Source organism: Arvicanthis niloticus, chromosome 11 (genome assembly GCF_011762505.2).
Source record: "Arvicanthis niloticus isolate mArvNil1 chromosome 11, mArvNil1.pat.X, whole genome shotgun sequence".
Taxonomy (NCBI): domain Eukaryota; kingdom Metazoa; phylum Chordata; class Mammalia; order Rodentia; family Muridae; genus Arvicanthis; species Arvicanthis niloticus.
In genome coordinates this window covers 75,329,484-75,342,586 of record NC_047668.1, presented here as the reverse complement: position 1 = coordinate 75,342,586, position 13,103 = coordinate 75,329,484, and the positions used below count along the sequence as shown (strand labels likewise).

At 41.5% G+C, this 13,103-nt stretch overlaps 1 protein-coding gene across 36 annotated transcripts in view; it reads right to left on the bottom strand.

Annotated features, from left to right (window-relative positions):
* Nrxn1 (neurexin 1) overlaps nt 1-6,105 on the bottom strand; it is a 1,065,384-nt gene extending 1,059,279 nt beyond the window's left edge. For all 36 annotated transcript variants that reach the window (XM_076942416.1, XM_076942418.1, XM_076942435.1 and 33 more), the window contains exon 1: nt 5,197-6,105. In XM_076942416.1, coding sequence (XP_076798531.1) covers nt 5,197-5,968 — 772 coding nt within the window. In that variant the 5' untranslated portion in view covers nt 5,969-6,105. The remainder of the gene's footprint in view (nt 1-5,196) is intronic.
* Nucleotides 6,106-13,103: the final 6,998 nt, after the last annotated feature.

The following is a 13,103-nucleotide window of genomic DNA, read 5'->3' as shown; positions in this document are numbered from 1 at the left end:
AGCTTAGTTTTCGTAATGGTTATGTAAAGCAAATACTGATACCATGCCAAGTCCTAAATTGAATAACAAAAAATTTGAGCTTTTACATTTGTAGTCTTTGGGAAGGCAAACCAGAAAGTATAAGTAATTTAGCCTCTAAACTAAAGTTACTCAACAGAATAGACAAACAAAAACAAATTCTATGAACCTATGGGATTCTAGAATGGCAACTATGTAGAGGTAATTTACAGTCGGAAGTAAACAGATACCTTTTACTGTCCCATAGTAAGACATATCACAGAAAAAGGAATCTATTCATGAGCTTTGTCCTATTCAAAGGCTTTCAACAGAGGTAACCAATCTTTCTGCTAAATGGCAGACCTTAAATAAAAATCTGCCATTTTTTTCTGTATCACTGTCTTCAGTATTTTCAACTTAACTTTAAAAAATCTTATAAATATTTTAGGCTCTTTTAGAAGCTGTAGAAATACTATACATAATAATATTTCATTGTAAATGTATTCAATTTACAATGTAGCACCAGAAAGCCAGTATGTGTTACTTTTTGTTAAAAAGACAAAATGATTACAATGTATTGTACTTGGAGAATGATACAGTATGGTATTGCCACTGTGTTTCAGAAGACTGTTGGCTCAATTGAAATAACCAAGAGAAACAAATTGATAATCTATAGAGTTAGGATCATGATTTTACAAGTGGATAGCAGTGTTCTAAATAATAAGTGAACTTAAATCTCTATACCTAAGTAAGCCCACGAAGATTCCAAGTTTCTTAAGACTTGCTTATGACTTGAAAGAGTCCAGTCAAGCAGCTTTCCCCTCTACTTTCTCTAATACTTTGGGATACAGTTTATAGTTGGTGCTTAGCAACTGGTGCTGAGTGACAACCATGATAGTTTTTTTCATTTCCTTTGGCCCCTTTCAATCTGTTTAATAAATATGTCATTAGTAAAACATAAATTTGAGGCTGCCAATCCCATCTCCCATGCTCTATTCCTGTGTCTATAGAGCTTAAAATTCTAGAATAGTTCAGCAAACCTAGCAATGCCTGTCTCTACTACTCTCTTGAATATGGACCAAGAGTTCTATTCAAAGAGGGCTCCTGCCAATGGCATGGACTGTGCCACATTCTGTACAGATTTCTGTACCTCTGAGTTTCCCTCATCCACATCTCTCCATGTATATCCAGCTAATCCCTCTCACATTTCAGATTTAAGTTTAAAACAACACCTCAAAAAATCATGAATGAGGTCCACTATTTTAAAATTCCACACATCTTGTAGCCATTTAAAAAATATGTTCCTATTTTTAAATTCACACACACACACACACACACACACACACACACACACACACACACACACATGTTTAAGTAGTATGCCTTCTCAGTAGAATATAGGATGGCTGATGAGGTAGGATCTACTTCTAAGTGTACTCACTATTACACTGCATAAGCCCTGGCAGGTGCAAAACAGTCAATCTATTCTTATATATAAAAAGAGTTGAATTAACAAATATATGAATGTGTATCATCATATCTCTGGTTTCAGTAAATTACATAAGAGACCTAACTGAAGCAGTACTTCACTAAAGACATTTACCACACTACCATGCCCAATATTATTAAACAATAATGTGTCTTTATAGTAATTTAAATAAGAAACTGAAAGAAAATGGCATCATAATCTAGTTTGAAATTTTAAAATGTGATCCTAAAATGTCTAGAACTTACTTAGATCTGGGGATCACAAATATAATTTAATGTCTTATTGATTGTCATTTATCCATAATTTTAAGCCTGATGGTCATGAAGTTCTCTAAGTTTTTGAAGCCGCTAGGAATCTACCACTACTCTTAAGTAGAAACTTATTAAATAATAATGGCACTGACGCACTAGGATGAGTATGATCCAATGAAAAGCTATGTGCCCCATAAGCATCTATCATCCAAGAAGGATGACATTGTTAAGTAGTTGAGTTCTGAGACTAATGTTCAGAGTCAAAAACATCAATGGTGCATAAAATACCAGTTTCTAGGACTATTTTATATGTATCTCTGTTCTTTGAAAAACATCTTAACACTCCTCCAAACACACACACACACACACACGCACACGCACACACACGCACACGCACACGCACACGCACACGCACACGCACACGCACACGCACACACACACACACAAGTAAATTTGAAAGAAGAAAAACTTAGTATATGAGAAGAGACATGATTTGGAAATAAGGTGATTACGATCTGATCTAGGCTCTGTCACTAACCTGATCATGAAGCATAACTCTTCTGGTGTTTTCTCTCCAACAATACATAAAAATGTAGATTGATTAAATCAACAAATTTTATTAGGCCCAAGTAAATACAGCAAGAACAAAGCATAATTCATTCAACAAAAATATTCTGGAAACTCACAGGTACAGATTATCTCAGACATTTTAGATGGGGAGGATAAAACCAGATTGCTATCACTAGATATTGTTACCATACTTTTAGTTCTTAATTGTTTTAAATAGAAGGCCACTGCAATAATAATGAACTTCCTAAACTAAGTATAAAAGAAATTGTAGGGACTAGAGATGCGTTAACTTTGTGTTTAATATTTGCTTAGCTGTAATCTTTCCTGAACATGTTCTGTAATGAATATTTATTTATTTTGTTTTTAAATTGGGTTTATAAAGAATGTGGTAATCAGTGTAAATACTGAATGGAGACAGAGCTTTGTTTACACTTCATCTGAATAGAAATCATCTTCCCCAGTTGTCATGCCTGATCGGTGTTGGGAGAGGCACCACTCCAATTAATTATTCAATAGTCACTTGACACACATGAAACAGAGAAAATAAGCCAAGCCAAGCCAGTGCTTCTGGGAAGACAGACTATAGCATAATCATTACATCTCCCATTTCTCTAATAATGAAAGGAATTCAGCCTTTTGTTTTCTTGCCATCACGAGTGGTGATCTTTGCATTCTCTTTCAGCTTAAATTTTTAAAATGAATGAATGTTCAGAACAATGCTGATGGACTAACTTTCTTGGGATGAGTTTTCTTAGGCATCAGATACTATAACACCCCAATATTCGTCTTGTTAATTTCAAATCTTACACCTTACAGGAAGAACTATGCCTTGGCCAAAATAAAATGTATTTTGGAAACATCTAATTCTGTTTCTTTTTAACATTCTTTTTTTTCAGGCTTTCTTCAGTCTTCAGTGTTCCTGATTATGCATGATCCTTGGATCCCTACATTAAAATGCATAGAAATATTTTTAAAATTCATTTAAAACACTCTCCCACACAGTACAAGCTGTCATTGTGTCATGTTTGTTTCTTAATTTAAGAAAGGAAGTTATATTTCATTAAGTTGCCTTCTTTATCATTTAAAGTGGCAATGGGATGCCTAGAGAAGTATTTTTCCATAAAAATAATATTTGCCATTCTCTATTAATCAGTACAAATGTATGCAGCTTCAAGTTGTACTACTGAAGTGATCTCACACAGCTATCATAGTCATCATGATTTACAAGCCAGCTAGATTTGGTAGTATCATTTTTTAAAAACATGAAATCTGATCTTATGTTCATGGAAATTCACCAGCAGAACTGAAACTGCAATATGGGAAACGGGGTGCAGTCATATCTAACTCCTTACACCAAAGTACCTAACACAAACCTATCTGAAAACAAGTGTAGTTAACAATTTTTGAAAGTCCCATCACTGTTGCCATGGAAGCTACAGAGCACTCCTGAATAACATGTTTTTTTCTTCCTAAGTCTCTTTTCTGTTTAAGCAGTTACACATTTCATCATGTCTTCCTTTCTTTTAAGGCCAAATGAGAGAGCAGGCAAGTCTCATAAGAATTAAAAGGGCTTGTTTATCTCAGCAGTATCAGCCAAAATTAAAAAAAAAATAAGAAAAAACAAAAGTAGAAAAATCAAAATACCAGACACCACACAATAAAACACAGCCATACAGAGTTTTTTGTCCTTGTCTTTTCAAATCAGAAATAATAATTTACCTTTTTCTCCACTACAACTATAAATGCAGTGGCTGCCTTGATTTGACCTAATAGAATGTACCAAGCCACCCATGCTGCTTAGCCTCTAACACATTCATGTTTCATCCTAGAACTACCAATCACCCACTTTCTGTTTAGAGGTTTTTCCTCTAGTCATGTAAGAATATTTTCCTTGGTCACTGCCATAATACATACATACATACATACATACATACATACATACATACATACATAAAATGGAAGAGATACACAGAAAATGGAATTTTGGATGTAAAGGTGTGAAGATAATTCTTAGATGTGCTTTGTTTATTTTAAGCCCTTAAGGACCACAGAAACAATTCGACCTCTGCTACTCAGGTAAATGTCACCAGCTGACTATCCTTGGAAAATCTCTTACCATGGCTCACATGCATCCTGTTCATTAGCCTGGACAATCTTCCTGATGTAGCGACACCTAAATTGCTCTGTTTCGTTACCAAGCATTTGATAATCAAAGAAAACGTTACCTCATCTCTAACATTCCTCAACGTTAGATGAGCTTTCTCACACTTGAAGAACCCCCCCTTTCCCCCCCCCCAAAAAAAAAAAATCAGAAAATTCTTCTTAAACATGGCAAATATGGGATTGGGACAGAACTATGGAAACCAATATTTCCTAAAAGCCTCCTGTTTGTGAGGAAAATCTCTCTTCCACACCAGGATCAGGTCTTGGATTGCAAAGGCAGCCAGGGCCCATGGCCTGTCAAGACCAGTAACCATGTGGACAGCCCTACTGTGGCCAAGGGCAGCTTACCCTCCATTTGGTTTTCTCACCAAACACATGTTCAGTCTTCTAGACGGTTGTCAACAACCTGACAGACAATGTCTGGATACTATAACTACTGATGATACCAGACAGTAGAGGGCCATTTAAGTGGGCACTGGCCACAGGGACTTACAGGGACCTGCCAGCGTTGGTCTGCGGGTTTTTTTTTTTAGGAAGATCATTCTCTTGGTCCATTAGAAGGAGATCACATGGACACGGCCTCGGGAGATGTGTTCAACGTGCCCCACTAAGAGGCTGCAGAGGGAGGCAGCATGGTGGGGAGGGACAGGCCTCCCCCGGGAGGCCCCATGCACCGGCCTCCCGCCCAGCCCAGGCCGAGGCTCCACGAGGTCGGGCAGGTCTTACCTTGGCTGCAGTCCTTGCCGCGGAAGCCGGTCCTCGAGCAGTCGCACACCGCCTGGTCATCGACCACGGAGCACACGCCCCCGTTGAGGCACACACCGCCCTCGCCCTCGTCGCCCGCCTCGCACGGGCTCCCGCCGCCGCTGTTGGGCGGCTCGTCGTCCAGCTTGACCTCGCCGCCGTCCAGCGGCAGCGCCTGAGATGAGTTGACCCTGACATCACGGATCCAGCCCTTGAAGGGCTCGCGCTCGCGCACCGAGGCCAGCGTGAGCTTGAGCGCCGCGGCGCGCAGTTCGGGCGGCAGGCCGCCCACGAAGAGCCCGCTGAACACGGTCATGTCCCGGCGCTTCGACTTGACCTCCACCCACTTGGCCTCGGAGCGGTCGATGTAGAGCGTGGTGTTGCGGAACTGTCGGCGGATGCGCACGCTGTGCCAAGCGCCGTCGTTGACCGGAGTGTCCGCCAGCAGCGTGGCGGGCTCGGCGCAGAAGATGGAGAAGCTGAGCTGCAGGCGGCCGCCGCGTGTCAGGATGAGCTCGAGGAAGTCGCAGAAGCCCTCGTCGTCGAAGTAGAGCACGAGGCCGCGGGCACTGCGCGTCTTCAGCTGGAAGCTCATCTCGCTCTCGCAGCACGCGTTCCACTTGGGGAAGCGTGTCCACTGGCCCTCGGCGCCCGGGAACTCTAGCCCGCTGCCCAGCTCTGCCCAGCAGCCCAGCAGCAGCAGCGACAGGCAGAGGACGCAGCAGCCCCCGCGCTGGACCAGCGCCGTCCCCATGCTCGGGGCTGGGGTGCGGCGGGGGGGAGCCGGGGGCGACAGGGTCGAAGCGGTCCTGGACACCTTCGCGGAGAAATGGAGGTCCACAGAGGAGTGGGAGGGAGGGGGGAGGCAGCAGTGGGAGGGGCGGACCCTCCTTCAGCTCTTTTTTTTCTTCTTCTTCTCTTCCAGCAGCCCCTTCCTCTCTCCCAGTAGTCCCCTTCCAACTGGAAAGTGGAGACCCCAGTCGTGTGGGATAGCCACAGAACTTCCAGGCCAAAGGGAGGATACACTTTGGAGGCAACGTTCCGAAAAAGACGGCCACTGAGGCTCAAGAGAGATCACTGATCCATTTGCATCCTATGTTGTTAAGTAAGGGCATCTGTGGCACCAACAGGTACTTCCCTCTTCTAGGACCAACACCGTCAATGCACCACAGGTATGGTGCCAGCAATAGGAGAACAGAGTCAGAAAAAACACACTTTTCTCAGAGAGGAACACGAAGTCAATACTGAGCCAGGATCTTTGGCTGCTTGCCAGGCTTCAAGGCCCCTCCAGATGTTGGCTCCAAGCACAGAAGGAGAAAGGACAGAGCGAGACACCAGAAGAGCTTCAGAGGCCTCCTCCTGTCATATCACAGGCTTCCAGCACCACTGAAGCGAAGGCCAAATTTTCTGTGCATGTCCTCTCAGGCTGGTTCACTTTATGTTTACCAGCCCTTTCGGTAGTCTCAAAAACTGATGTGAAACAGCCGGAAGCTGTTAGATGGAGAAATCAATCCCAACAGTTCTTCTCTTTTCTCTGTCTCTGCAAGACCACCCTAAGATTCCAGCATGTCAATTGGTTGTATGTTGGTGATGCATTTTTATTTTATTTTGTCATTTTATAAGAACCCAGAAATCTGTGGAAAATTAAAATAAAAATTAAGGCCTGTATCATAGAAATCATTACTTGGCTAGGAAAGCAGGTTTGTAACCAGTGGCTTTATCAAACCAAAGAATTAATCTTGGTGGATACAGGTAGATGTGTGTGTGTGTGTGTGTGTGTGTGTGTGTGTGTGTGTGTGTTGACCCACAGTAAGGCTTCATGTTTCTGAGTATTTATTGCCACACTCTTATGGCAAGCTATTACAACCTTAAGTTTACCGTGTCTGTTCATTAGTGACCAGAATTTTAAGAACATTTTGACTATGATTTTCTTCCCAATTGTCCAAGGAATTTTTTTTTGTCCAAGGAATTTTTAATTTCTAAAATGTATGAGGAGAGAAATGGAAAACCTTTTTAAAGGTTTTCTACTTACACTGTATGTCAGTTACATATACAGATAATACAACTTATTCAAACATCAAGTAATAGCATATTTTATAACAGGCAATATACACCAAACTTTCAACAGGAGGATACACTATATATTTGTATAGCATTTTCTACTGCTTTACTTGTCTCCCAGACAACAAGAATATAGTGGCCTCTTGAAAGTCTCTTTAAATTTTTAAGAAAATATATTTGTCCTTTTTAATCAAATATACAATCTGTTATTATATAAAAACATCTAACTGGAGACAAATTTTCAGTATTTACATCCTTACTAGTGTAATATGAGTCCTTTCAGAAATGAGTATTGAGTCCTCTCCCTAACAGTATAGTGGTCAGATTCCTCCTCAAATCCTTATCTGGGTGTCAGCCATTAGAATTTGTGTGATCACAACAGTTGGCATGTATGACACCTCAGCTGTTATGGCTCCAGGATTCTAGAATTTAAAGCTATACCTTTGAATCACTCACTCTGATTTTAAATCACTTCCTTTTATTCAACTCTAACCCGACAGACCTTTGAAAAGGTACAGAAAATATAAATCTTCAAGGCTCTCCTTGAATTTTTAAAACCAAATAACTCACAATTTGTGGAAAAATTAAAACATGTTATTTGGTCGTTCCAAGCAAACACATCACCCTACCATGTCTCAGTATCTCCTACACACACACACACACACACACACACACACACACACACACTCCAGATTTAAAGCTTGGACACAGAGCTCACTAGCCAATTAACACTTTTTTCCACTACAAGCTGAAACTAGCAGTAATTTATGGCACTGCATTGTGGCTGCTCCTCTGTGGAGGGAGCAGAAACCATTTCTCTTCAGTTCAGAGCAATCCCTACAGGTGTCAGCTGAGAGCCATCAAGCTAGGGGATCCCACTTCAAGTTCCTCCCCAGATAAAATTGATGACTGTTTCTCTTCTTTAAATACATACACCTCACAAAAATACCACACATAACACAGACACAACACACACTCACATCTCACAGACACAGCACATACACCTCACAGACATACACTGATCCTTATCAAATGGTAATAAAAATCTCAGTTGTCTATTTATTAATGACTGATACATTCCTCACCATCAGCTATTACAAGTTATATCTTGCCTATTTCTGTGCCAAATCCAAAAAGGTGCTTTTAAAGGTGATCAGTAATCACATATTATCATGTATACATTCATGTTTAAGGAGGATGAGAAATATAGTAAATGTTTAGTATTTAGCAAACTAAGTCTGGTCTATCACAAGAGTAGTGCTTTGAGGCCATTCTCAGCTTGTGTATCTGAAAATATCTGTCTGTCTTGGTCTCTGTCTCTGTGTATCTGTGTCTCTGTTTCTCTCTGTGTCTCTCTGTGTCTCTCTCTGTCTCTCTCTGTCTCTCTCTGTCTCTGTGTGTGTGTGTGTGTGTGTGTTTCTTTCTCTCTGTGTGTGTGGAGAGAGAGGGAGAGAGAGAGAGAGAGAGAGAGAGAGAGAGAGAGAGAGAGAGAGAGAGAGAGAGGATAAAGACAGACTGGCTAGATGACTATTGGTGCTTATTTATTAATTTTACATATATAACATAACCTTTTGCCTATTCTCTTGTGTCCTTCTCTAATGCACACCTTGACCATTTTGTAAAGGATTGAGGGAAGGAGAAGAAAACCAAGAAGAAAACATATATTCTTATCACAAGGGAGGTCAACTGGCTCTCCCAGTTCCTAGAGGAAGCTCATTGTATGAGAGACAGTATCTATATCTATATCTATATCTATATCTATATCTATATCTATATCTATATCTATATCTATATGGAGAAATGGGATTCTCTCTAGGTGTTCAGAAAGACCTGGTAAGTTCACAAATTAGAGGATGAAATAAAGGAATCTGAAAAACAACCATACTGCAGCCAAAACATGAAGCGCTCTAATTCAAAAGCTGCCTAACAGCCTCATTAATCTTTTCTTCTGTTTCTAGAACAAAATTCATTCCCAAGTCACTGGATGGATCAATACCATTTGCTGATCAGCTACAGTTGCATTTATTTATCATGTTTTCAGTAACACACACACACACACACACACACACACACACACACACACGTTACCAAGAAACCTTTCAATATGTATCTCCATAAAGACTCTAAAATCTATGAGAGAAATTTTACAAGTTTTATCTTTTTGCCTCTGGATTTTGCAAAGAATCTCAATACCAATGCACACCCAAAATTCTCCCTGGCTTTCCCGCCCAGTCTCTAAGCACCATCTCTAACACCAGTGCAGTTTCTTGGAGCCTGAAGTCTACTGCACAAATTAAGGGTGGGCACAGTCAGGTCTGATGGGGAAGGAAGAGAAAGAAGGAGATGTAGATATATTTTATTTTATTGCTCTGTTTTCTAACTGCTTTTCCCTTTTCTTTCTTTGAATGATAAATCACTGCATTTAGCCTTTAAGTTACTACCTAGTTCCACCATCTCATCTTACGGTTTGAAAGGCTACATGCAAAGCAACCAAAATCTCCACTCCACCACCCTCCCACCACCCATTCTTCCCTCCGTAATTGTGGCAGATCCTGGCCCAGTTACAACAGGGAAAGATACCCTTCTCCCGCTTGCCTCGCCCCATCCCCCCCTCCCCGCCCAAATTGAGCTCCTTTACCTGCCTGGTTATTCCCTTTAGCTCGAGCCAGAGCCTGAAGCACGCATCGGTCAAAGCGAATTTCCTGAGGTCTAAGGATAAGGCGACTGCTGCTGCCTTTTTCCGAGGCGTCAGGCTTGAGCGTCTATCTCCAAGAGTGCGGAAGGGAAGAACATGGAACGGAGGGGAGCAGCAGGGGGAGCAGGAGAAATAGGAGGAGGAGGAGGAGGAAGAGGAGGAGGAGAGGGAAAAAGGGAAGGAAGAGGCGGCGGTGAAGCCCGAGAAGGCTGGGTTACGTGACGGCGGGTGCTGTCCTTCTGAAAGAGAAGGGCGGAGCTGAGCTCTCCGCAGTACCATGGAGAGCAGCCGGCCGGTGCTCTAGCTGGGGAAAGGGTGGCCTCAGCTGGCAGCTGTAGCCCCTTCCAAGTTCAGATGCTGAGAAGCAAGGTGCCTCTCTACCTTGACATCTTCCCCTTGCAGGGGGAATCTTGGGGCGGAGACTTGCCACAAGCACTTCTAACTAGTCACTCGCCACCCTCCCTTCTGAAAGACGAGAGAGAGAGAGAGAGAGAGAGAGAGAGAGAGAGAGAGAGAGAGAGAGAGAGAGAGAGAGAAACACCAGAGTCACGTAGCCTACTGAGCATGCCCAGGCCCCTGTTAAAGACCCACGAAAATCTTGTGGAGATTCCACTTCTCCGGGATTTAGCCGTGATTGGGCGGGGGTACCTGAGAAGATGCCAGGAAAGGACCCGGCAGCTAAAGGGAAGGAGCAGAAACCGAGAGGATGGTGACTAAGAGGAGCTCTGGCTGTGTGTGTGCACCTGGATCTCCTGTTCTAAACCTTTGCAAAACTAGAGGCTCTTTGAAGAATGCAGGGGCAGGCAAGACTCAACACCCGCATTGGCTTCCTACAATACTCAATGTTCCTGCCCCACCCCTAGCTGTAGCCCTGGTCTGAGCCATCTGCCTACACTGTGAAAAAAGACTTTAGAAAGAGACCCATCAGGCTATTGCACCAAACTGGAGACCAGACTCGTGTGTCTGCTAAGGTGCTTTCCTGACAGTTTCTCTGTTCTCCAGCTTTCCATTCTCTGCATCCACTGAGGGCATCCTGAGCGAACCAAGTTCTTTACCTATTTAACTCTCCCCCAATCTTTTCCTTCCTTTAGCCTCCGGTAAAACCTGGAAAAAGTGCAGCACAGTGTGAGACTCTCTTACTGTGTAATCGGGCATGCCCAGTAGGCATTTCTGTGTTTGGTGAGAAAGGAGTTAATTCTAAGAGAGCTTGCAGACAAAGTGGATAGAAGTCTGGAATCTGTAGCTTTAAATTACACGTTGAGTCCTTTGGACATTTACATTTCTATCCCCATTATATTTCCACCACAGGTTAGATTTAGAGAAGAAATACCAGATATTTTTATTTCAGTATCATAGCCTTGATAGCCTCAGCCTCAAATGCTGAGGTAAGACTATTTTTTGCCTTCAGGCCCTTTAAAGTAAGAATGTAAGAGCAAGGCAAATTGAAGAGCCTTGAGATTTCCGAATCCAAAATTTTTTGTCCAATCCAGAGAATCCAGAACTGTCTCCTAAAGATTAGCACGTTTACTCTTCTGCTACTTTTGTTCAAACATCTAAGTCACCTAAATGTGGAAACCCCAGGCTTATGCATATTTTAATGCCTTTAAAAAAGGCATTAAAAGCAGTTTCATCTAGTGAGGACATATGTAGAAAATAGAACCAGATTGGCTGAGTGTCAGTTTTATTTTTGACATTTTCTAGCTGTACCTTGACATGAAACTTAGCCATATGATACCCTAGTTACCTAGTCTATAAAATGGGTATAATTTTAGTCTCCACTTAATGTAAAGATATAGTGAGTAAATTAGTACAAATGTAGTTTGAATTGTGTCTTAAGCCATTGCTACCTATTTTGATGAGTGACTCCAACCCAAGTCTATTCTGTCTGACACATTGACTAGCATTCTGAAAGCCAGGTCTTTCTTTGGAATTGCTTAAGTGTTCATTTGTACTTAAGTCACAAGTGAAGTATAGTTAAGTGTCAGAAAAGTCAGTTACTCAAGTTACTTATAAGTGGACATGGAGTACAATGTAGTCAGCTTGAGACAGGGGCCTTCTCTGTCTTAAATCTGTGGACATTCTTCGGTGAAAATTTAGACTCAGGAACAGATCAAAGAAGTACACTGATGTTAAAAACACATCTCTCTGCATTTCACCTGCAGGCTACAGAAACTATTTGTCCCCCAAAATATCTATGGTCTGAATAACTGCTTTGTTTACATCACTTTTATTATCTCAGCTTGGAGTGTTCAGTTACTTGTTTTCACTGTAACAGGTTCAGAGCTAAGGTCCTTATAGGTACCAAGCAAATGGTTTACCACAACCTCCATTTCCTTTACATTGTGAGTCAGGGTCTCACTCAGTTGCCCAGGATGGCACTAAATTACAGGAACTCGTAATCCTCCTACTTCAACCTCATGAAGAGCAAGCATTACAGACCTGAACATTTGAGTATGGATATTTTGGTTTTATCTTACACATAACACTATTTCTACCAAGTCATGCTTTTCGAAACTCCATCTGTCTTCCATGGTTTTCTGATGAAAAAATAATTTCGAAACAATTAGCATTTTGTGATTCAAGTATAGATTTTAAAACAGAAGTTCTTAGTACTCATTAAATATGCCCAAACTGTAATAAAAAGACAAAACTGTGTAACAACACATTCCGTTTGAAATTGTGAGATGTAAAGTGTTCCCTGTTAGACACCTTTAATTCTAGCACTCAGGAGACATCTCTGTGGATCTGTAGATTCAAGACCAGCTTGGTCTGCATTGTAAATAACAGGACAGCCAGGGTTAAATAATGAAATCCCGTCTCAAAAACAAACAAGCAAACAAATAATAAGTAGATAAATTTGCATGTGTGACTAGACATAGTGGTAGATACATGTAATTACAGTTATTGGAAAGACAAAGGCAGAAGTATTCGTAGGCTTCATTTGATCTTGGACAACTTTGCAAGACTCTGAATCAAAATAAAAGTTCAAATGGCCAACAATGTAATCAGTGGTAGGGAATTTACCAAACACGCACAGAGCCCAGTATGTAACACCTCCCTCAATACCACAATAACAAATGAGTCAATAAACATCTACTGTGTCTAATGTATATAACATAGAACATAAGTTTAT